The sequence below is a fragment of the Apiospora hydei genome (assembly GCF_038363865.1).
Source record: "Apiospora hydei strain CBS 114990 chromosome Unknown utg000009l_segment0_segment0, whole genome shotgun sequence".
Taxonomy (NCBI): Eukaryota; Fungi; Ascomycota; class Sordariomycetes; order Amphisphaeriales; family Apiosporaceae; genus Apiospora; species Apiospora hydei.
Window position 1 is genome coordinate 5,978,473 of NW_027117368.1, and position 25,024 is coordinate 6,003,496.

The following is a 25,024-nucleotide window of genomic DNA, read 5'->3' on the forward strand; positions in this document are numbered from 1 at the left end:
ATCGTCGTTAGCCGAGTTACCAATTGAGTACCCTTCTCTAATGCGCCATGACTTCCGGGGCCTTGCCACTAGCAGGGGCCTCATCGACTTCCATGGCATCGTCACCGCCGGCTTCGCCCTCGGCAATTTCTTCGTCGCCCTCCTCCTCGAGATCATCTTCGCTCTCGTTCTCGAGGTCAACGCTTCCGTCCTCGGACATTTCGTCCTCCTCAGCGGGCTCACCGCCTTCGACGCCGGCCATCGCAGAATCGCCTCCAGCAGCGGCCGCGACTGCCTCGCCATTGGCGGCGCCTGCAGCGGTAGCATCCTCTTCCTCGGCTTCCTCAGCCAGCTCTTCGGCGCCGTACTCCTCATCGTCGGGCTGTACATCGGCCTCGGGTTGCTCAGGGGGAACTCGGCCGGCGCAGAGGCTTCAGAATCCCTACAGGCTGTTAGTTGGTGTTGCACTTGTGAAGAGCGGGTGAGAGGCTAGATTTTGAGAAACAACTTACCACTTGATGGCGAACCGAGTCACACGGGGCTTATCGGCCAAGACGTTTCTTCGGATCTTCTCGATGATGGGCTTGGCCGGGGGTCGGCGTTCAGCTCCTCTGTCTCGTACTCGTTGTTGACATAGTAACCGACTCGAATAAATTCACGACCGTCGTAGGAGCACGTCAGAAGGACGACAGTAACACCCAAAATATCGGCGTCGGGAATTCGCTTGGTGTCTGGTGCTTCGGCCTCGAAGACAAACTTATTGACTCCGACAGGGATCGGGCCTACTAAGAGAGAGTCGAGCTCCTGGTCATACTGGTCACTGCATTGGGAGAAATGAAGGTCAGCAAGAAGCATAAGCGGTGTGATGACCCGGATCCAAGGCAATTTGGAACTTACGAAGTCGCTGAGCCGACGTAGGTCAACTTCCACTCGAGGTCTGTATGCCAGCATAGGTCAGTACGATTGTTCACAAGGGCAATTATGGTAATGGCTGGTAGTCGTACCCTTCTCGAGCTGCTCAAGGCACTCGAACGTAATCTCGAAGACGTACTTGTCGCCGAACTTGGCCGGGTTGTTGAGGATGTTGACCCCCAGAAGCGACACGACAGACATCTTGGCGGTTTGTGGTGAGGAGTGAAAGTGAGGAGGATGTTGGGTAGAATTGGTAGATGGAAGAGACGGTTGGCTATGAAGCGTGAAAAGAGATCGAGAGGGAAAAAAAGAGCAACGATGCAGAACTTGAATAACGAGGGTTCTTCCAGTTCATGAAACGATATTGGACAGAGAGGAGCGAAGGCAGTAGGCTGGTCCACTCTGCGACTATGGTTGGTGGAGGGATGGGCTACAAATGGATTTGTTTTTGCGACGTGGGAAAGAGATATGGGACTCGCCAGCTTCCCAGTTCCCAGCTCGCACGCCAGTTTCTAGTGGGCCGCCCAGATTGGACGCGACATGTTCACGCGTCTGGCGTAAAGTGCTTGCAGAAAGACATGTGTCTCGCTGTGTGCCAGTGTGAGCACTGAGCAGTGCCAGCCAGTCAAGCCTTCAGGCGCTAGAAACAAAAAGAGCTGATGGGGCCCACTAGATTAGACGGGCAAGGGTCTGCTAGCCTGATGGAAGTTCTTCTGTCGTTCAAGTCACGCACTACTTACTACTTAGGTACTGTAGGTACTGGTGTGAACGACGTGCACTGGATCAGGACGGATAAGTCACAAATGTCTTGCAGTGACGGTTCTCATCAATTCAATTGAATGCCACTCTAGTAGGTACGCTCTGGCATACAAAAATCTCGGGGGTACTGAGCAAGAGGCTGGACATCAATCAGTCAATTGATTGATGAGAGTGAATCTGGTACACGTGCCCACTGCTCAATCGGACAAACCCTCGCCCATCCCCGATCGGCGCATCCACTAGGAACAGCTAAAGGCCATTAAAAGCCCGTGCGTCTGTGCAGCTTCCAGCACCTTTCCGTGGCTGGCATGTACCTCGATCCTTGTTCAGTCATTCAATTGATGGGCGCCAGTCTGAAAACGCTTTAATCCACGCCTTGCCTTTTTCGAGAATTCGCAGCAGTGTCAAGGCTGGGGTTGATTCTTCACTTTCGCATCGTGACTGTCGCCGAAGTCGCCATCATTCTCTCGGCGCAACATCAATCTCAATCTCTCTTTGCTTGTAATAATACCCATTACCATCAGACGTTTTGATCTTCTAGGACCGGGCTTTGTGACTGCGGAACTTTTACTTGCTGCATTTGCGCAAGTCCATTCCTGCAACGAGCTTCATCTAGCGCGCTCTGTTTCCCGACCCAATCTCGACACAAAGAACCCACGATCGCCGAGTTACTTGCTGCACACACAGCAGTCCCTACCTAGTACCGCACACACGACGTCGCGCCGACATTCTGTCCTCCGATCCTGTCGCCAAAGATGGCATCTGAGAACCCCGAGGATGGGTATGCCCAACACGGCGAAGAGACTGACAGTACATGGGGAACTGGCGATGGAGTTGGGGCTTCAGAAGATCAACAACATACTGAGCATGATAGCCATGAACAAGCACAAGAACCTATCTCTGCTGATCCATCATTCAATGCTTCTGGTGACCCTACTTCGGATGCCGATGAAGATGGCGGAGAGTACGACCCTGAATCTATCAGCATTACCACCACTGTCCCAGTCTTGCCCCCCGCCTCCCACACTCCGGTTGCAGCTGCAGAGCGCGACGAGGCTACAGCATCTCCTCGTCCGTCTAAGAAACCCAAAAAGGCCGGTGGATTCATAGTTGGGTCCTCGGATGATGAAGATGATTCTGCAACACCTCCGCCTGCGGTTGCTACCACCGCTGCGAACAGCCTCAAGCCTGCTTCTTCTGATTCGCAACCCCGTGCCTTCACACATTCTCCCCTGCAACAGTCGACCACTACAGCAGAGACTATCAACGACCCTGCCGCGGCTGGTCCGACAGCTCAAGTGAGCAATGGACTGGGCATTGTAACCACCACTCCAAGCATTAACGAGGCGAAATCGCGTCTCCCGACTGATATCATTGGCATTCTGGAGGATCGTATCAAGGACGATCCTCGTGGAGACATGGATGCTTGGTTAGCTTTGATCGAAGAATACCGCAGACGTAACGTGATTCAAGACATCAGGGCTGTCTACGAGCGCTTCTTGAAAGTGTTCCCCCAATCGGTTAGTTTCCCATACCATCCAAAGAATTGCAGAGACTGACCACCACAGGCGGAGATGTGGGTGCAATACTTGCAACAGGAACTCAGTCTGGACAATTTCGCCGAGGCCGAGCAGATCTTTCAGCGAACCCTTATGACGATACCGAGCGTACAACTCTGGACAGCCTATCTAGATTATATCCGACGACGAAACGATTTGCACGATGGCACCGGCCAGGCGCGTCAGATTGTGAACCAATCTTATGAGTTCGTACTGGACAACATTGGCCATGACCGGGACTCGGGCAAGATGTGGCATGACTACATCCAGTTCATCAAGAGCGGGCCAGGCCAGATCGATGGAAAGGGCTGGCAGGACATGCAAAAGATGGATGTGCTGCGCAAGGCATATCAGCGCGCTATTTGCATTCCCATGTCGAACTTGAACATCCTCTGGAAAGAATATGACCAATTTGAGCTTGGAATCAACAAAGTAGCCGTAAGTCGCGTATTTTTACACATCGTATACCATTAGCATACTAACAGTAACCAGGGACGGAAGTTTCTCCAGGAGAAATCCCCTTCGTATATGTCGGCACGAAGCGCCAATACGCATCTCGAAAACTTCACCCGTGGTTTGCAGAGAACCACTATCCCCCGACTGCCCCCTGCAACTGGCTTTGAGGGCGACCAAGAATATCTTGAGCAGGTCGACTTGTGGAAAAGGTGGATCGCTTGGGAGAAAGATGACCCCCTTGCGTTGAAGACAGATGAGCCGGAAACTTACAAATCTCGTGTCATCCACGTCTACAAGCAGGCACTGATGGCTTTGCGGTTCTGGCCTGAGTTGTGGGTTGATGCTGCAGAGTGGTGCTTCGACAACGGTGTCCTTGGCAAAGACGGGTCGGATCTCGGCCTCCAGTTCCTAGTTGACGGTATCACTGCCAATCCAGAAAGTGCGCTCCTTGCTTTGAAGCATGCCGATCGCATCGAATCCACCCATCCCTCCGGAGAGGGCGAAGCCGGGAAGCTAGCCCTCAGTCATGCTGTCCGTGCACCTTTCGACACGGTGCTGGGTGCCCTTTATGACATGGTGAAGAAGCTGAAGGACCGGGAGGCGACAGCTGTTGGTTATATCGAGAATGATCCTTCCCTGGCAGAGTCGGATGAGCCCCAGATGGAGACTGATGACGGCGAGTTGGCTGAGAAGCCGGCCAAGACCAGTTTAAGGGAAGAACGCATCAAGGCTGTGCGTGAAGGGTTTGCTGTCCAGATCCAGATGCTTTCGCAGCAAATATCCTATCTCTGGATAGCCCTTACACGTGCGTTCCGCCGTATCCAGGGGCAGGGCAAAGGCACCCCAACTTCTGGCGTTCGAGCCATTTTCACCGAGGCGCGTGCCAAAGGCCGGCTCACGAGCGATGTCTACGTTGCAGTTGCGCATATCGAATGGGACATCTACCAAGACCCTGTTGCTACCAAGATCTTCGAGCGGGGCGCCAAATTGTTCCCTGAAGATGAACACTTCATGGTTGCTTATCTCAAGCACTTGCATTCGCGACATGATACCACGAGTAAGTCCAAATTCCCTGGCCTTCCCTGTTTTTATTCCCAGCACTGACCATTTTCACAGATGCGCGAGTCGTGTTCTCCCAGTCTGTCAAGCGCTTCAAGGAGAAGCCCGAGCTTACGCCCAAGCTGAAGCCTCTTTATGCTTACTTCCACAGCTATGAAGCAAAGTTTGGAGAGCTCGCCCAGATCAAGGAGCTTGAGAAACAGATGGCCGAGTCTTTCCCCGAAGATCCCAGCCTGGCCCACTTTGCAGCCCGCTTCTCCTCCGAACGCTTCAATCCCATCAGCGCCCGTGTGATAATCTCTCCCAGTGCCCAGATGAGGCCCAAGAACATTATGCCGTCTGTTGAGCAGATCAACACCTCGGCTCGTGTGAGCCCTCACCCGTCAGTTATGGCGGACCGAAGCCCGAGGCAACAGTTTCTGCCTGTAGTCAACTCGCCGAAGCGTCCATACCAGCCCGACGAAGATGACTTTCCTCCCAGAAAGGTCCAGCGTGGTGCTTCTCCGCTCAAAGGCGCGGCCGGCCGTAGAATGGATCAGCAAAGGCGAGCGCAGGGTCAAGGCATCACATATAGCAGTACACCTGCGCCCATTTCTCGGGACATCACGTTCCTTTTGAGCCTCATCCCGCCCCCACATCAGTGCGACGCACAGCGCTTCCGATCCGATGCCATGGTGCGCGTCATTAGGGATACGATCGTGCCAGACTACAATGAATGGAGAGCTTCGCAAAATTCGGGTATGCGAAGTGATCAAGCCTCACGTATGCATCACCGATAAGTGCTCAGAAGAATACCCGCATTCATTACTAACTGTCAACGTTCAGGGCCTTCTGGTCGTCCCGAGAGCCCCTACTCGAGGGGACTTACTCGGCTTCCCCCTCAGCCGACCACACAATACACTCAAAGACCTCCATCCAGTGACGATTACGAGCCTTCGCCCTCTGACTGGACACAACCCCCTCAGGCAGCTAATTTCGGCCAGCAGGGCTTTACGCTGTCACAGCTTGCTAACCCTTACATGGCCCCAGGGGCGCCAGCGCCTCTTCCCGGTTACCCAGCCCAGCCAAACCAATACTATGGCGCTCAATACTAGGAACATATGGACAAGCCATACCCCTACCACTACGGTAGATAGATTGGGAGGGCCGCTTTCCTCGGCAGGAAAGCCCGATGTGTTCCTATAGGAATAGTCAACAGACGAGGACACAAGCAGGAGGGTCTGTTGGCCCAACTCGCGCGACTCCATTTATGTGACTTCCGTCTATCCTTATGAAGCGGTACGCAGATAGCCACTTAGGAAGTACTAATACTACGAAATGACCTACGTCAACAATTTGTCGATCTCTGGCCTCGACCAAAAGGTGTTGATTGCTGCTGTCTAATTTGATCAGCGGTATGTTGTGATTGTGTCAAGGCTCCCGTGATCGTTCGTCAAACTTTGGCATCGATTACTTCTATCGATGCACATGGTGCAATGTCGGGATACAGTTGGCGCCTACAGGCTCAATGAGCCCCCAAGAGGGGTCAGGTATATGATAGTAACATCGCCGCATACTTGTTGTTCTGCCTACAGCATCTAAGCCCCGAAAGTTGCCGTGCTGTCATGTTTTCCGAATTTTCTCACCAGCGCCGTCAAGAGTAAGAGTAGGACGAATGTCTTACTACGTGCTATTTTCCTGACGGATATCATTGACTCTTCATATGCCTACAGCATGACAGCAGGCGAGCAAAAGTGTATGCCTTGCGCAAGGATACATGCCTTTGAGATATCGACTCCGATGGCCGCGTCGCTGTGAGATGCTGCGGTTTCTAGGCAAGCTTGGTATACGTACAACACGAAAGGGCAAGCATAACCAACTAGAGCAACAAGGCCCTAGCCGAATACCCCTTGGCCGAATAGTCGTTGGCCGAATACATGGCCGAATACTTATTAAAACGAGAACAATCATTTGCCATGTCGGGGAACCAGGGTTTTACCTGTTATATAAAATTGCTCGGTTTCTATTCTGCTTTTTTCATCCCCCATCCCTTTTCGGGGCGCTTCACATCAACCAAAGTCTGCAATACGCCTGATCACAAGTGTCTACAACCTGTTTCCTGATTTCACAGATGAGACCAGCATCGGACGAAATGACCCTTCTTCAAGTCCTTGTCATAGGGAGTTACGACCATCAAACTACCGGGTTTAGCAGATGCTATCAATGCCCACCCTTGAGTGGCCAGGAAAGTGATAAATTTGATCCCCCGACATATGGTGCCCACCACACACGTCTGCTGTGGCATTTGGTTGTCTCCAGGCTCGATATGGAAATATAAAGGCCCAATTTCCGTCTGATGTTTCTTTTATGTTGGTCAACGCCATCAATTCCCGGAATAGGCCAATCGTGATATCAAAGCCTCAACAACCCTTTTACTTGGAATTTAGAGGTCTGGCATCCATATATGATGCTTGTTAGCGTTGGGACTGTTCATTTGGTATCAACCCAGATCACAACACATTGCCACAAATTTTCATGTTCCGTCGAACACGTGGTTTATACGAGTATGAGACGAAATGTATCTCGATGTGGCCGTAGCCAGGAAATCTCGCTATCCCTGAGCATATCTCGTCACACTCTGATTTTGCAACAGATGCCAGTTTGCCTAACCTGCAGTAAGCATTGACGACAGTTTCGCCTCATGTTACTTCTTTGATGTGGTAGGCACGTCTGGAATTGTCTGGCCGCTCTTTCTCTCTGTTCTCAAGGGGCCTGATAAAGAACCCCACATTCATGTAGCTAGCCGGTCAACCCCCGTGGCTCCCGTTTGCGAGACTGTCCATGCGTCTGGGGATGGATGCGTGGTGCAGAATCACTGGAGGCGTTATACGCACCGCCTACAGCCCAACACCAGACCTGACTTGATATATGCACATGCACATGCATACATCCTACGTGTACTTGTAGTTTGACACTGTCCGGAATTGGAATATTAGGAGGCTCGACCACATGTCTGAGGCGGTCCTTTCCTGCCCGCTGTACATCCTCCACATACCCAATGTCCTCCCTGTGATGCCCATCTGCTCATGGGTCCCAGGTAAACAGCCTGCGTTCCAACTTCTAGGTACCCAAGTATTAGATACATCATAAGGTAGACAGGGGCATCAAGTGTGCCGAGAGGCATGTACGTAGAATGCTGGCCCTCAGCCGAATACCCCACTGCCCTTCGCCGCCCAGCTCTGCCATCGACGATCAGGTCCAAGATTTTATTCTTGCATTGGCCTATTCAGCGGATCTCCAGTAGTGGTAGTAGCAGCAGTCGCAGCCCTAGTGCCATCCTTCTTCCCTTCATCACACAACACCCTCATCCGCCACAACTTCTTTTTTCCACACCACCACAACAACAACTCGGTTCAAGATCAGATTTTGCATGCCAGCATCAGCTTTGTTCCTCCGCATGAAGGTAAGTGAATTTCTATTCAAATAGAAACGTGTGTGTTTCTATTCACTCGCCCTCCTTCACATTCACCTGCCTCCAAGTCGTATATGAAGCAGCAAATACGACCAACCAACAACCCCATCTTCCTTCCTTCCTTCCTTCGTCATCCTCCCTCCAGTCAACAGCCCTCGACGTTGCATCTACGTATCTACCACACCAACATACTACTTTGACAAGGTGTGTTCATCAGAAGCCGACAGTCCTCTTTAATCTTGTTGAAGGGTCTATCGATATCGTGCACCTGCCACACATCTTCCTTCGTATTTCCTCTTCTCGGGACTTTCGCTGGTCAACTTCTCTTTCCCATCAAGTGGTCTCTTCCTTCTTCGTACTCACCATCTTGTCTTCCTTTCAGGTACGTCCAGTCGTCCAAGCATCTTTCCCCGGAAAGCCTTGATCGATCTTCCACATCGTACTCGGCCCTGCGACCGTCTCCTCCCACAACAATACCACTCTAGCAAAGGTAGGTGAATCCCATAACTTTCCCCATCAACCTCGCTCGAAGAGCCTTCCCTCGGTTTCTCTTTTCCTGTACACTCTCATTTGGGATCCCTACCAATTCCATCTTCCTCACCCCAAGATCCTCTCCCACTGCCGTCCTCAACTTGCCAGCAACATCAACTACATGTTGTGGACAAGACGTAAGTTGCCACCCATACCTACACTACATCACCAAGCACCCATCGAGCGTTTGCATACTGTAGACCCTGGCCCAAACGAAGCAATTCCGACTACATCGGTTGCCTCGCGTGTTGGGGATCTATCCAAGACGTCATTGGACATCTTCCCTGGCTTCCTGGATGCAATTACTCTCAACATAAATCCAACCTCACATCCCAGACGCCATCTCTCACAATTCCTTTCCTTTTTCTTTTTCACCTTTCTCAATCACCATCAATCTTACGCTCTCTAGGTGCTGCTTGGACATCAAGGACCCGAACTTCGAGCCAGGTAATACCTATCAGCATCAATCCACCCCTCACCTTCTCCCCTCTCCCCCTACAATACTGCTATTCCACCAGTATTTCTTTCACAAACAGCAACTAACACACCTAAAGATTTCTGACAATAGGATTCCAGAATTGACCTTGACATATCAATAACAAGCTTGAAATTTCAGGTAAGCCCATTTTTTTCATTGTTGCAGTAATTTTCAACGCTGTTATCTGTTCCCCTCTCACGCACCTTTACACTCCGATATTACACCACCCCCAAACATCTTCTCCACCACCAACATACAACCTCAACTTCTTTCCATATGCAAGTGAGATAAACAAATTGGCCACCACATCCCGAGTAGTCATCTCTGCTCTTCAACCTGTGGCTCCCAATCTGCTTTCATCTTCCTCTGTCATATCCCCGAACCAGTTCTTGGTTTTTTCTTTGCCGGACAGTAAGTCTTTCAAGCCCCCAAGTCTCATACATTGCGACGAGTGGTCTTCGATTTTCTATCTCCATTCACGAGGCCTACAAAAAGCCAATGCCCTTCACATTCTTATGAGTCGGTCAAACTGGAATCTTGTCTCGTGGATTCAACATCTCAACCACAACCCACCCCAACCATCAACTGATGCATATATCAAGTTGACATCAACTATCTTTTCCTTTCCCTCCACACCATCCAAATCTCTACAAACTCCCACTTCCGTTCTGCTCTACACGTTGTCAAGTTGGCAAGTAGGCACCGTTCACCCCAACTTACCACATCCATCAACTTGGAATATCTGCGTCGACCTTTCATCAGCATTGTCTTGCGCGGTCTACGGATAGCTTGAACATACAAGATAACTAACATACTTCCAGGCTGCCAACCCACGCTCACTCCAGCAACATCTCCCCAGATCTACTAGGTAAGTTTTCGTCTTTTACGATTTTCAGCAAGCCCATCTTTTACCTTTTCATTCACCAATCTTTCCTGCCAACTCACTGGTGGTCACCTAATATATTTTACGCGCCGCAATTATCCCTCTATCCTATCCCAAGCACGACTTGTTTTGAACAGTACTCTCTGCCATAACTTGATCTGTCCCCAATCCAACTACCAACCCTAGTCTCTCGGGAAGTCATTGGCAGTCTACTGCTTATCCTGGTACTTTTCATTTTCCTATCTGCTTTCTCCAGTTGAAAGATCCCATTTCATCCATGCCAACCACCTAAGGTTTCCACTTCGAACCATCCACTGTCAAGTCGACGTACTTAGTTTACCCAACATTCAACTAACTCTTCTTCCTTCAGATTCGTCAACCAAGTCCATCATCACCACCACGATGTCGGGTTTCAACCAGCAGGGCAATGGTCCGCGACACGCCGCCATTGAGCGTGTCGCCGGCATGAACCTTGATGGATCTTCTGATCGTGGCTCTGTCAGCGGCAGTCCTTCGCGTGGTTCTCACCACTCACGCTCGGGCTCCAATGCGGGTAGCCAGACTGGAAGCCAAGCTGGCGAGGGCTCCCGCTCCCGATCGGGCTCTACCGCCAGTGGACCTGTCAAGCAGCAGTCACCTTTCCCTCCTGGAACTGGTGTTGATCCCGCTCGCATGGGCGGTGACGGACGTGAGCCGCTTACCGATGAGCAGCTCATTGGCAAGCGAATTGATCTTCCCGCTGAGGCCTACAAGAAGGTATGTACCCTGCCTTAATCACGCAGCAACTCCACTTCATCATATTTATACCTTCACATTTACTTGCATGATATGTTAGCTGACACTTCCTTAGTTTGATGGATCGTTCACTCAGTTCGCCAAGCGACCTGGCTTCAGCACCGATGGCAAGGGTATTCAGGTTCAAGTCAACATCTTTCCGGTGACAAAGTGGCCCACCGGAGATATCGTCCAATATGATGTAAGTACCTAGCCAATATCTTGTATTTGAAATGGGCACTACTAACTAGATCCCCTCAGGTCAACGTCAGCCCCAATGATAAGGACTCCCGAGCCCTCGTCAGAAAGGTCTGGGAGAGCGCCCCAGTCCAGGCTGAGCTGAAGAAGACTGGCAGCAAGTGGCTGTTTGACGGTCACAAGCTCGCTTGGTAGGTTAACTGGAGTCCGCCAAAACAGTGGTGCTTTGTTCTAATAGTGAGCTTAGGTCTACGGCTAAATTCCCTCGTGGAGAGGCACGAGTTGCTGTCGATCTGGACCGACTTGCAGGCAAGGAGCCCCGACCTGGCAAGACTGGTGTATATTATATTCAGATTAGACAGGCAACGTCGATTCGCATGCAGGTCCTTCAGGACTATCTTAAACGCAAATGCGATTGGGACAAGTCTGTACTTCAGTGCATGAGTGAGTCCCACTACCGGATATTAAGATAACAACAAACTGACCAACCTTATCTAGACTTCCTGGACCATCTCTTGCGCCAGTATCCCAGCGAGAACATGATCTCTATCAAGCGTAACTTCTACAACAAGAAGGACAACCCAATGCGTCTCGACTCCTACACCGATGTCCGCAAGGGCACTTACTCCGCTTTCCGTCTGTGTGAGGTTCGTTACCATCTTGAGTTCCCCTCCCAGAGACGTTTTGGCTAATCTAGACACAGATGAATAACATGAGCAAGGGTAGTGGCTTGGCAGTCAATGTGGATGTGGCCAACACAGCGTTCTGGAACACTATGGGAACACTGGCCGATACGGCACGTGCCATGCTGAGTCCGCCCTCAGCTCAGAACGAGAAGCAAATGGGTAAGTCAACCACTAGGATCCTCTAATCTCAACTGACCTACTGACTTATATATCACAGTTCCGTGGCCCAAGATGGCTGAGATCCTGCGACCTGTCCAGGCACGTGACAGGAATGGAAACATCGTCTGGCAGCAGTCAGAGCCTTTCCAGAAGCTCCGTCGCTTGGCGAAGCTCAAGATCACCGTCAACCACCGTGGCAAAGACCAGAGCGATAAGGTCTACACCATCAAGCGAATCGCCTTTGAGCAGAGCATGGCCAACTGGGGTGCCGATGCTCAGCACTACACCTTCCAGCGGAAGCATAAGGACGGCAAGGTGGACCCTCCCATCACTATTCATAATTACTTCATGCAGAAGTATAAGGCCCGCCTGCAGTACCCGGATCTTCCACTGATCGAGACAATGCGTGATGGCTTCTACCCAATGGAAGCCTGTCGTCTTCAACCATTCCAGCGATATACATACAAGCTGGATCCGGAGCAGGTAAGTTAGATTTTGACCATATTTGGGGCACAGGAAGCTAACATTAATTCCCAGACATCCAAGATGATCAAGTTTGCCGTCACCCGGCCCGTTCAGCGTAGTGCTGCAATCAACACTTGCATGCAAGGTCTTCACTGGGAATCCGATCCCTATTTCAAGCAGTATGGTCTGCAGATTGCCCAGCGAATGCTCGTCACCCCAGCCCGGCTGCTGCAGAACCCAGAGGTCCATTTCTCCGGGTCGAAGATTAACCCTGGCATGACTGGCCGCTGGGACCTCCGAGGTAAAAAGTTCCTGGAGTCCAATCCTGTGCCCATCCAGTCCTGGGCCTTCATTGGCGTCGGGTCCAATGACGGTTACACCGTTCAGGAGGATGCGCTCAAGAACTTTGCCCAGACGTTCAAGCGCGCTTATGGTCAACATGGTGGCGTGATCCGAAAGGACCCGTTCGTCAAGGTGTACCCCTTCAACGTCCCGTACCCTCAGATGTGCGAGCAGGCGTACAAGGAGTGTGGTCAGCACTTCAAGGCCACCCCCCAGGTCATCTTCTTTGTGGTCAGCACTCGCAACTCCTTGGTCTATGAGCGAATCAAGAAGAACATGGACTGCCGATTCTGCACCGTTAGCCAAGTTATGCTGGCAGATCACGTCCGCAAGGCCAACCTCCAGTACTGCGGCAACGTGGCGATGAAGGTCAATGCCAAGCTTGGAGGTGTCACCTGTCGAGCCGCCCCTATGGGTGTGACTTCCCCCATGCCGTACTACTCCGTCCCCACCATGATCATCGGCTTGGACGTCTCCCACGCTGCTCCCGGTAGTGGTCGACCCTCGATGGCAGCCATGACCGTGTCTACCGACAAAACCGCTACCCGATACGCCGCCTCTGTCCAAACAAACGGCTATCGTGGCGAGATTGTGGAAGGCATCAATATGCGCTTTCTGCTTGGCCGTCTCTTGAAATACTGGATCAACACAAACAAGTGTCATCCCAAGCATGTCTACTTCTTCCGAGATGGAGTTGCAGAGGGTCAGTTCGGTCAAGTCATTGACAAGGAGATCAAGGAGATCAAGCGCATCTTCCGAGACGCCGGTTGTGAGGTCCCTCGTGTCACGGTCATGATTGCCACCAAGCGCCACCACATCCGCTTTTTCCCGAACCCCCAGGACAAGGGCTCAGCTGACAAGAATGCCAACCCTCTCCCTGGCACAGTGGTGGAGCACGATGCCACGCACCCCTTCCACTGGGACTTCTACCTGTCATCCCACGTTGCCATTCAAGGTACTGCCCGACCTGTGCACTACCAGGTAATCTTGGATGAAGCAAACTGCAACCCTAATGACTTGCAGCGAATGCTGTATCATCACTGCTACCAGTACCAGCGATCAACAACCCCGGTCTCTCTGCATCCCGCCGTGTACTACTCGCATTTGGCATCGGTCCGTGCTGCTTCCCATGAGGACATTGCAGCCAGTCAGAAGGAGCTTCCCTCTGGAAAGGCTGGTTTCCCCTTGGCCAAGGCACCCTCGACTGTCTATGGATCCGGAGGACAAAACCGCGAGGCGCCTCCTCTGCTTGCCATGGAGAACCCCATTGCCGACAAGGCTAACATTGCCCACATCAACACTACCATGTGGTACGTCTAAGAGGTTACTTGCGCTCTTTATCGGATATTCCATCTCTCTTTCGGTCTCGGCTCCCTGGTAAACGGTTATACTAGTCTACGTTGGCTGATCTTGGGTCCAGCACCCTTTGGGTCTCTGGACCTTTGGTTGTATTATTAGTCTTGCGTTCACTTCAGTTCCCATAGTGCCATACATGGATGCAACACCATCTGGAGGCTTGGGGACATAGAGTTGACGTGGTTTGTTTTGGGGCAATGGTTTCACGATGTTCATTCTGGTATCACTCAGGTAGTTAGATGACATGAAATGAGATTTGCGATGAACACAAAATAGCGACTTCTTCATTTGTGATTCTACTAAACGAGTGATAATGTTGCCTGTGGTAGGTCAGATTGGGATGGCTACATCCTTTCTGCGATGGGTCCGCTAACTTGCTCCTAATGCATGCAATACATTCATATCAATTAGCATTCGTCTCAAAACAGACTGGTAGAATGGCTCGGCCCGTATCTGCCAGGCGGGCTGCAAGAATATTAGATTTGATGTTTGATGACGTCCAGCCGACGTGGGGAGCTCCTCAAAAAACTGTTTAGTTGAGCAACCGTCATGCGGCGGTAGTGCAGCTGGATTGCGGGGATTCTAGGCTGTGCGACCACCAGATAGATCATCTAACAGGTCATGGCAGATGTCAATTGGTTGGGCAAAAGATGATACTCTTGGTCTACATCGACAGAATTGGAATCGACCTGAGAGCAATCGTGTCATACATAGCTGAGGTTGGAATGTAGGCATTGCCGAGGCGAGAGGCACAAGATGCCGCGCGCCGGTTTACAGCAGGGGTCTCGATTGGCGACGGCTAGCTAATCTACATGGGGGTCTAGGTCTGATGCCTGTCCATCCTCATCCTTCGCGTCATTCTCCAGCCAACCAGCGACGAGACGGTCTCAACCTTCCATCGCAGGCAAGAAAGCGTCCTAGCCTACTTCCGCCCATGATAGGCTCTTCTCACGGAGACCATCGGCCTCTGCAAGTCCGCCCTGCGCCGTCGCGGAAGCGTACACAAGAGCGAAATCGACAGTCAGCGGGGCCGCCAACTTCCCGTTCACGAAATGGCTGCGTCACTTGCAAGAAGCGTCATGTGCGCTGCGACGAGCGAAAGCCAGCGTGTTTTCGTTGCGAAAAGGCTGGGGCTGTTTGCCAAGGCTACTCCTCCAAGGCAGAGTTGAGTGCGCGAGCAGCGCGCCAAACCGCAGCCAGGCCTATCTTACCGGCAGCCCAGCATCGCCGCGAGCCGACGCCGACTTTGCTTGCGTCGCCCTCGGAATGTCCATTTCCGGGGCGTCGAGGTCACCTACTTTGACGTCTTTCGCCATGAAGTGGTCTACGACATACTTTCTACCGGATACAAGGACTTCTGGAATCGCGCCCTGGTACGGAACGGCCTCGAAATAGACTACATCAGACATTCCATCCTCGCCTTGGGAGCCTTGTCCCTCTCCGTCAACGAAAACGCCAACAATGAGGCTTACCCAACAAGAGACTGGAACGCGACCCCGTCTCCTGGCCTGCACTACAATGCCGCCTTACACCACCACGTCAAAGCTCTAGCCCTCTTTGGCCGGAGCTTGTCGTCGCGAAAGCGCAACGCGGTTCATCCCCGAGTCATCATTCTGGTCACCATTCTCTTTGTGGCCTTTGAGTACCTCCACGGGAACAACTTGGCCGCCATTGGCTTGATCAATAGCGGCTTTCTCCTCTTGGCTCAGCGCTCGCCCGCGACCGAGGCCGGATCGCCGCTCACTGACGTTGTCAGCGGCGATTTCGAAAGGGCAGAGATCATAGAAGATGCGCCCGGGACATTTGCCAGATTTGGCATCGTTGGGCTACTGACACCGTTTGTATCTCTCGAGACACGGATTGCCGCGTTTGGCGGAGGCAACTTCCGATCGAAGATGCCCGACATCAACACCGACCCGGAGACGCTGTTTTCGTTATGGAGGGACTTCGTGTTCGCCCTGACCAAATTCTCCGCCGATATCGAATTCGTTTCGTTGCACCCAGAGAAAGGGTCCGGTGTGTATTACCTTTTTCTTTAGTTCTTAGGCTGGATTGACCGGCTAATGCTTTGCAGAACATCTCCCTAAAGCGAGAGAACCCATCAAAAGCGAAGACATCCCTCAACGATTAGCAGACGAAATGCGCGAGATCTCCCTGTGGAAAAAGGTCATCGACCACCACTGCCGCACCCAAACCGACCCCGTCGTTTCGCGCTGGCTCCACATCGCCAAGGTCCAGCTGCTGGGCATCGAGTGCATCACGCAGGACGTGACGGGCGCGGGCGGGGCGCCGGACTACTTTTTCTTCCTGGACGAGTGTGAGGCGCTGCAGCGGGGACTTCCCGCCGGACCTGCAGTCGCGGCTGACGTACGACGGCATCATCAACATCCTGATGAATGCCGTCTTCTGGAGCCAGGACCGCGCGGTCTGCCGGCGCGCGCTCGAGACGGCGCAGCGGTACACGGTGGCGCACCTGGACCGGGAGCGCGTGGGCTGGATCCGACGCTCGCTGCGGCAGCTGGTCGAGCGGCCCGAGGCGTGGGCGCCGCGGAGCGACTGGATCGGGGCGGGGTGCCAGAGCCCGGACGTGCCGCTCAAGACGGCGGCGGTGTACTCGTTGACTAGGATTATGAGTAAGAGGGGCCAGTGATGGCGGCTGCTTGGAGGAGGAGAAGCAGTGCCTCTGTTCAACGTCTCTTTACCTAGCTGGCTCGATACATCAAGCGATGTATTCATCGGACGCTTCAAGAATACTTCTCAGTTGGATAATGCATCTTGATCGAGATACTTCAACAACACACATCGGCTAGAGAGCCTTCTGCTATCAGCCCAGCGTTTCCGGGGATGTATAATTAGAACCGACGTAAGCCACTGGCTGACTTGACTGGGCTGAGTGCCAAACTATGATACCATAACAACTCAGCAGATCGATGTTTCTGAGGGCATTGGACACGTGATTCTCTAGCACAGTCAATTACCTGATATTGTCCCAAGGCTGCTTTTGGCTGTTTCCACGGACCTGGTGCCCGTCGTCCAAGCAGTTTCTTGGACTCGCGACATGTGGGCAATGAACTGACACGGAATCCATGGCTGGCACATACTGTCAACTAGCAACCTGAGCAGAATGAGAATGTTCGTGCCAAGTTGCGTTAGAACGAATGGGTGCTGCGCCACCGTCAATCACGATGCAGCTATCGGTTTTTGCCATCACTAGACTGGGGCGGAATCTCGGTGCTACTGGCATACAGACACGACAATTCATGATCAAGACGCAGGATTGCCATGCTTCTACGAGTGTTGGAGGGTCTTCTGCAATATTAACTGTTTACTATCGAGATTACTGGAGATTTGAGCGATCCCGGGTGCGATTCCATCCGCAAGCTAGCGACTCCATCGCGACCGAGCGAAGTGGGACGGAAAAGCGATGACAGAAACCCCCACCTGCGAACTGGTTGCGATGGATGACAGCAAGTGTCAAAGCTATGGGGACATGAAAGGGGAGCTCATTTGCATGTCAGAAGCATGGCGTTTCGTGATTGTCTTGCAGCCCACCACTGGAATGGCAACGGTGCTTGGTCTGGGGCTGGGAGGACTGCATCGTGCATCACTAGCTGAACAGGACCCTGCAATGCGGCGCACCTATGCAAGCCCCGATCACACACGGGATCGACCGACAACCGGTGTTGGGTGGGAGCTTTGGCCAAGAACCTTGCAATGTTTGCTGGCAGCCAGATGGGAAATCAATGATCTGCACTCACTTGGAGGACGGCCGGAAAAGAAGCTATATCGCCAAGGAATTGGTTCGTCTAGCTGGCTCCCCCTACTTGACCGGTTTGTTACCGAGACGTCGGACACGATCCACAGAAATCGGCACTTACCATGGCCTGAAAACCTTCTTGTGCTGCCTACCTACTTTTCCAGATGAGAGTCGCTGGGCGACGCCGGCGCGAGTTGCTGCGGGAGGCGTCACGCCGGTTGAAAGAAACTGACAGCCGTTGCTCTTGTGGGACGATGGCTTCTTTTTGCCTTATGTACTTACTTTTCTTATCTGACGTTTGACCAGGCGCTGCACGCTACTCGGCATGTCTTAGGTAATTGATTAAGTGCTTGGGGATGGCTTGCACCACGATGATAACGTACGACGATTGCAAGCTTCCCGACTACATATGCATACATACAAGCCTATTGTTTCGTTTTTTTCTTCTATTTCAGCTGAGGGCGCTCTCTCTCCCTGGGCCAATACTTGCTCAAGGCTGGCAGCAGGGGGTTGGTTGCGGCAGAGCCCCCCAGGGATGCTCTCAGCAGCTCCCCCGGCCCCTCATTGGCGGGGGGGGGGTTTGGGCCCCAAGCAGCCAAGGGCAGAGGAAATTTGGATGTGCAGGCCCACTGATCGACGCTGATCTACCCCATCCATCTGAGATGATCTCAGGTTAAGTCGCCTAGGTCAGATGCGATGGGGTCACCTTAAAGCTGCTGCGAACTATGAACTGCGCTGGAGTTCATGTATGTATCGCAATTGGCAGGTTTGACTGATCGGCACTGTCGCCATTGTCGCTATTGAGCTGGTTGGGCCTGACTAACGACCTGCTATTACATAACTCTGCCGGTCGATTGGATCATAGATTCATTCGGCCGGTTCCTGCTGGCCTACTGCTGTTCCTGCTGCTGCTGCTGCTGCTGCTGTTGTTGCTACTACTGCTGCGGGCGGCCTGGCTGGTCTCTCCACCACCTCTGCCTGTTTGCCATCCTGCCTATCCCTTCCTCGTTGGCGCCTAGCAAACATGGCTGGTGGGCGCCTTCACAATTTTCTTTTCCCAATAGTCGTCGCTGCGACGCGACCAGTCATCCCTGTTTACCCCCGTCTCTGTCTTAGATGGCCGCTGGAATCGCTTGGCACTGGGTGATTTCGCTGCATCTCATGTGATGGGCCCTGTTCATCACTGCTGCACCTAGGGGAAGCGCAAGGTGCTACTGGGGTGGTGCCTGTTTTATATATACAAGATGCATCCCGCCCCAGGGAGCCGGACGTTTCCGCCGCCTGAACCAAGCGCTCGTGAGCAAATCCGTTCGCTCTTGTGTGTCAAAACCAAGCAGTTCAGCAATACAGCAATACAGTACACCACACACACAACATGACGGACCCCCGGATCGTCTACTCACCCCTCGGCTGGACCTGGATCGGCCTCATGATCGTCTGGACGCTCGCCGTCCTCGCCGCCATCGGCTTCCTCGTCCACCACCGCCGGCTGCCGTTCCTGCAGCTCCGCCGCCTGCCCCTCGTCTTCAGCGCCATCGTGATCCTGCACGTGTACGCGGCGTCGTGCCTGCTCGCGCTCACGATCGGTCCCACGGTGCCGTGCGACGCACAGTTCTGGGTCATGAGCATCTACCTGCCGTTCGGCATGGCCCTGCTCCAGGCCGCCAACAGCCAGTTCCAGCACGTCGCCACCCGCCAGCGCAAGTATGCCCAGTTCAGCACCCTCGAGGACCGCCACGTCTTCGACCGGGCCGCCGAGGTCGACCCGGGCCTGCCCTGGTGGAAGCGCGGGTGGCGGAAGATTCAGAAGGCGAATGAGGTCGACCGGGTGCTGATTTACATTGGTTTCGGTATGGGTGTTCAGGTAAGCTGTTTCCCTACAAGACTGCCTACAATACGATTTCGGGGTTGGAAAGAATTAGGGGCTAACATCGAGCCGCAGCTGGCATTGACCTTCTTGATTTACTTTGGGTCCGAGATGTTCCATCCGAGCTACGGGTTCTTCCACCTCCAAGTACCGGGCACTGAGCAGCAGCGGGCTACCTTGTGTTTTACCGGCTGGGAATGGTAGGATAATGATACACCTCATCAATTCACAGCCTTGCTAACACTGTACAGGTGGTTGTCAATTGTGTGGCAATTCTTCTGGGCTTGGGTCTACGCCCCCTATACCTTGTGGAAGACTAGGCACATCCATGATACTTATGGTTGGCGCATCCAGACCATCTGCTGCTGCATTGCTGGGTAGGTTTCTTGAAACGATTCTCATGCCAGATCACGTCACTAATTAAGCGAGCAGTTTGCCAGCTTCCCCTATGTGGCTCATTGGTCTCTACGTTCCACAGATGGAACCGATCAATGAGGTATTCCCTCCGCCCCAATGGTAAGCCAATATCACCACCCTCTTCTGAACTCTTAGTTAACAGTCCATTAAACAGGATCGCCACTTCTATCTTCCTCATCGAGGTATTCACATTAGGCTTCCCCTGCTTGCAGGTCTACAGAACCCATAACCTCCAACAAGAAACACTCGATACTATCGCTGCCTGGGAAAAGAGGAACCAGATCCTTGGTAAGGATCTCGAAGCCATCTCCACCAACAGCGCCGGCTTTGCAGGTTCATCCCTGGGCGGTCGCTCTACTGCTGGCAAGAGCAACAAATCGGAAAAGACGGCGTCGACGTCCCATTCGCGCGATTCCACTCTGACCATGGGCGCGCTCGAGAACGCGCTACGGACGAACCCGCAACCGCTGCTCGAGTTTGCGTCCCTCAAGGACTTCTCGGGCGAGAACGTCAGCTTCCTGTCCCATGTGGGCGATTGGCGGCGGGCCTGGACCTCGTCCACGAGCTGCCCCGCGGACAAGACGCGCGAGCAATTCGTCCGCGCCGTGCGCATCTACTCGCACTTCGTCAGCCTCGAGTACTCCGAATTTCCCGTCAACATCTCGTCGCGCACGGCCAAGGCGCTGCACGCGCTCTTCCACGAGACCGCCCAGATCCTCAACCGGCGGCGGCGGCAATCTCACTCGGCGACGCCGTTTGATGGTGCCGTGCCCGGCCTCGACGACTCCGACGCCGGCGGTGGTGGTCCCGGCGATCTCGAGGCGACGCTGGGCAAGGCCAACCTCGAGTCCGTGACGCAGATGGCGGAGCTGTCGATGCCCGCGGGCTACAACAACAACAGCCGCAGTAACAACAACAACAACCGCCACGATTTCGGCGACCTCGCGGTGCCCGACGCTTTCAACCCGCAGGTGTTCGAGGCCGCCGAGGGCGAGATTAAGTACCTGGTGCTCACCAACACCTGGCCCAAGTTCGTCCACGCCGGCTTCGAGCAGGCGAGCCAGTCGTCCAAGGAGGATCGCGATTATGGCGTAAGACCGCGCGCGTTCCCACGGGGTTTACTTTGTGTATAATGAGTTTAGGCGCTGGCGCTTCCTGTTAGTTTGAGGGGAGTATACGATTCGTTCACTGAAGCGTAATTGAAGGGAACATTTTCCTTGTACATTGATGATACCAAGTAGCTCAGGACGAGGGTGTAATTTCAGACTGTATCTGACAGCAATAGTAATATGATAATTCATCTACATATGATATACATATGATAACTATTAATGACAGACATGAGAGAGATAACGAAAGGCATATGAAAAAGATTCCAGAATGCCATATTTGGCGGTTCTCGCCACCCGCCATCCTCTTACAGCTCGTCCTCGCCGAAAGGATAATTTTCGCCCCGGAACATCACAGAGGTCATCTCCACATCGTCGCCGCCGGCGTCGGCGGCAACGCCACCACCGTAGAGGAAACCCGTCGGCTTCGGAGCAGCAGCAGCAGCCGTAGTATTAAACACATTATCCCCGCCCGCGGGAGCGTCGGGCCCTTCGTCGTAGTCCGACTCATACCCCTCCGGCTCGGGGTAGACGATGTCGACCATCCGGTCCTCGAGGCTGTCGGCCTGCTCCCCGGCCTCCAGGGCCATGAGCATCAGCGTCGCCTCGACCTTGCGCAGGCGCGCCCGCCGGCCCCACACCGACTCGAGCGCCTGGGGGTCCGGGCGGCCGCCGACGAGGCGCTTTCCGAGCCGGCCGATGGCTTCGCGCAGCTGGGTCATCTCTGCCGATTCCGGTGCGGGTAGTTGCTGCTGTTGCTGCTGTTGTTGTTGTTGTTGTTGTTGTTTCTGCCGCTGGTGTCGCTCCTTGTGGGCCTGCTGCCGTTCCTGCATGGTCTGGCTGGGCTTGGGCGTTGATGAGGTGGGCGCCAGCGACGGCCCCGTGATCGACGGCCTCGTCAAAGGGGGCTTGGTCCCCGTGGACGGCGGCGTCATCGGGAGGGGCTGCTGTGTCGTCCCGGTCAGGCCTTTTCCCGTGTTCGTGTTCCCGGTGGGTGTCTCCGGCCGATCGGGAGGGCCCGGGAGGGGTTCGTCCGCCGTGCCTTCCACTTGCTGTTGTTGTTGCTGCGGTTGCTGCTGCAGTTGTTGTTCTCCGTTCCCGGATTGGTAGACGTCAGCCGGTTCGTTGCCTGAAAAGGTTTTGCCGTGTGAGTTAGTGACTAGTTACAATTTGCTTCCTATTTCATCTCCTCTTTTCCGAATGTCCTCTTCTTTCTTTCATAAGAAAGGAAGAGGAGAAAAAGAGAGGGAAGGGACGAAAAGGGGCGGAAAGGGGAGGGGGATTAGTCGGCATGGGGTTTGCACATACTTCCGAATTTGTTGAACAGCAGAATCAACTTGTCCTCGGTGTTGACGGGGCAGTCGGGCCAGGCCCACGAACCCTCAACCAACTTCATATAGTTATAGGGTACGCGCCTTGGGCGACCACTACGCCCCCTACCAGTATTGCCGCCAGCACCAGCGCCAGCATTAGGAGGAGGTGGTGGGGGGTGGGGGGAGGATCTCCAGGCCGAGGCCAGTTGGAATTATCTCCTGGTCCTCCATTATTTCCTCCACCACCTCCATTGTTTCCATCGTCTCTGTAGGCCGATGGTAATGGTGGGTTATCCAAGTCAAATCTATCCAAGCCCACCACCCCGAGGTCTCCTATTTCTCTAAAATCAAATGGGAGTCTACCCTCCAAAGAGTGTATAAGCTCCGGGGGTAAATCCGCTGGCGTGGTCGGTTGTACGCCAGGGAAGCGTGTAAGCATCCAGGACACATCATCGTACACATCTCTTCGAAGAGGTGCTGGGTCTAGTCTGATGGCTGCCGGCGTGATGGCCAACCCGGCCGCATTGTGTGCCACGACCGCAGCTTTGAACGCATCCCAATCCTTATCGTACAGCCGGGTCTCGCGATAGTTCGGACGGCCTTCCCACAAGCCCGCTCGGGCCAACATGACGCGGAGAGTCCGGATCACATCGCGGTGCGTTTTCATCAGCTCGGATACCGAGGGGCCGTACTCGCCCCGGTAGGCCATTTTGGCCGCCTGAGTCTGTATTGACTGAAGGGTCTTGCCGATGGCTTCGCCGAGTAGGCGCTGAAAGTTGGCGCACGATCGGAGGTAGTGGACAGCCCAGGTAAGGAGCCTGTTTAGGTCCTTTACCCGGTGGCCGTCGATGTTCAGGTTATCGCGCGCGAGTACTAGCATCGGTCTCAGCACCCCACTTCTGTTACCTGTTTCTCTTTCGTATCCCGGAGGGAGCTCAGAGTACAAGAAGAGATAAAGAAGAGCTAAAACAGAAAAAGAGAAAGGGGGAAGGGAGCCCAGCCTCTCGGTGGCGAACTTACGGATCCTACGCATATCCCCTGGGCTCATCTTGTAGTTTAAGAAATATCGCCAGCCGGCGCGCTCTAAAGGCTCCGAGCCGGCAATGGCAATGGATCTCCGATTTGGAAGCCAGTTGGCATTGTTTGGTTGACTATACCAAGATACAACATTCATGAGCGCGTCCTCCTCGGGGTTCACGTCGTGGATGAGGGCGTGGTTGATGGTGGACTGCTCGGGCGTCTGCCCATTGTGCCAATTCTCGTGCTCGAAGAAGCCCTGGATGTGCTCGCGGGGGAAATCGTTGGAGTGGCTGGTCGTGGTGCGGAAGCGCACGGCAGCCCACTTCATGGCCCATTCCAAGATCAACCGGAGCAGGTCGGGCGGGTTCGGATACCACGACCGCAGCGCCCCTCCGAGACTTGCATCTATTATGTCTGTGGCCCATCGTGGCCATTCCCGCTCAAGCCGGCGGATGCGTTGGATAATTGTGTCGGCTCCGGGGTTCCCGACGGTGAGCGTGCCATCAAGTGGACGACTCCGCGGGGCCAATTGGGAAAAGATAATTCGGGGCTCGGGCTCCGATATGGGAATCAGTACGTTGGCATAGTAGATCAACAACTGGCCTTGGAACTCATCGTCAGCAGAGCCCTCGTGCGAGTACTTTCAGTTCTCTACGCGACAACCATCCTGCGGGATCGCAATGTTGCTTACCAACTTGTCGGTTCTCCGGGGTGGCACAACCACCTGGTTATTATAAGCCATGGTGAGCCGTTAGAGGTCTGGTATAGCAAACAACAGTTCCGGTCCTGCTAAAGAAGGCAAGTACGTTTTCGTTGGTATGTCACCTCAACCGAAAGAAACCTACGCTCGGAAGCTCGTCTTTTGGGAGACAGCAGGTGGATCAACCTCTCCGTAAACAGGTTCGGGTAAGCGTGGAGCGTTCTATGGAAGGGGTGCCCCCGGAGAGATTTTAACAGACTCGAATAAAGGCCAGTTCACCAATTCCGGAACCGAAGATTTGCCTATATCGCAACGGCTCTTCAGATGGCTCTTTGTTGCGAATGAAGCCTCAATGGGCAGACGCCGTTCTGGCGGTAGCGGCTAGAGTGGCATGAGCGCCCCTTTGTGCCGCCTGGTGTCCGGTCACAAAGAAGAGCCGCAGACAATGCCCGGCAGGTCGTGTCTGTTCGCTTGTATACAGAAGGCGAGGTCGTTTCCCAGGATGCTCCTTCGACAGACATTTGTCAATTCGTTTCTGATCCGGCGGTTGACTCCAAGGACGAACCCCTTAAATTGGACATTTCTCTCAGGCTGAAGGACGCAGCAGTGTGACATACTTGGCTTCGGTCGTATAGAATCTACTATTCTTTTGTTTTGCATAACGACTATAGCTACAGGTCATGGCAGGGAGTAGTACATATGGCAACAATCCTGTCCCGGTGAACCCTGGCGGAGGAAGGCAGGGTGAAGATGATGCGTGTAAGTCGAATACTAGCAGGATGGCGCTCGGAAGG

At 53.5% G+C, this 25,024-nt stretch overlaps 5 protein-coding genes across 5 annotated transcripts; 4 read left to right on the top strand and 1 right to left on the bottom strand.

The window, feature by feature from the left end:
• Positions 1–37: 37 nt before the first annotated feature.
• Positions 38–1,092, bottom strand: PG997_013703 (uncharacterized protein; the record flags this gene model as incomplete). Its single annotated transcript, XM_066818017.1, is given in 5 exon segments — positions 38–410; positions 492–590; positions 602–799; positions 877–916; positions 984–1,092. 5 exon segments carry the CDS (start codon positions 1,090–1,092, stop codon positions 38–40), a joined length of 819 nt encoding a protein of 272 aa, XP_066663709.1.
• Positions 1,093–2,405: 1,313 nt separating this feature from the next.
• On the top strand, positions 2,406–5,503 carry PG997_013704 (cleavage polyadenylation factor subunit RNA14; the record flags this gene model as incomplete). The annotated part of the gene is made up of 4 exons (XM_066818018.1): positions 2,406–3,113; positions 3,219–3,647; positions 3,720–4,722; positions 4,782–5,503. The coding sequence occupies 4 exons, from the start codon at positions 2,406–2,408 to the stop codon at positions 5,501–5,503; spliced, it is 2,862 nt and encodes a 953-aa protein (XP_066663710.1).
• A 4,936-nt stretch (positions 5,504–10,439) lies between these two features.
• On the top strand, positions 10,440–14,011 carry PG997_013705 (protein argonaute; the record flags this gene model as incomplete). The annotated part of the gene is made up of 8 exons (XM_066818019.1): positions 10,440–10,823; positions 10,918–11,043; positions 11,103–11,230; positions 11,278–11,483; positions 11,538–11,686; positions 11,743–11,884; positions 11,943–12,367; positions 12,422–14,011. Coding segments are annotated over 8 exons (3,150 nt in total), but the record flags the coding sequence as incomplete, so codon positions are not given.
• A 1,088-nt stretch (positions 14,012–15,099) lies between these two features.
• Positions 15,100–16,697, top strand: PG997_013706 (uncharacterized protein; the record flags this gene model as incomplete). The annotated part of the gene is given in 4 exon segments (XM_066818020.1): positions 15,100–15,154; positions 15,218–16,063; positions 16,137–16,362; positions 16,379–16,697. 4 exon segments carry the CDS (start codon positions 15,100–15,102, stop codon positions 16,695–16,697), a joined length of 1,446 nt encoding a protein of 481 aa, XP_066663712.1.
• Positions 16,698–19,179: 2,482 nt separating this feature from the next.
• On the top strand, positions 19,180–21,943 carry PG997_013707 (uncharacterized protein; the record flags this gene model as incomplete). The annotated part of the gene is made up of 7 exons (XM_066818021.1): positions 19,180–19,668; positions 19,747–19,871; positions 19,923–20,048; positions 20,104–20,187; positions 20,243–21,179; positions 21,231–21,283; positions 21,427–21,943. 7 exons carry the CDS (start codon positions 19,180–19,182, stop codon positions 21,941–21,943), a joined length of 2,331 nt encoding a protein of 776 aa, XP_066663713.1.
• Positions 21,944–25,024: the final 3,081 nt, after the last annotated feature.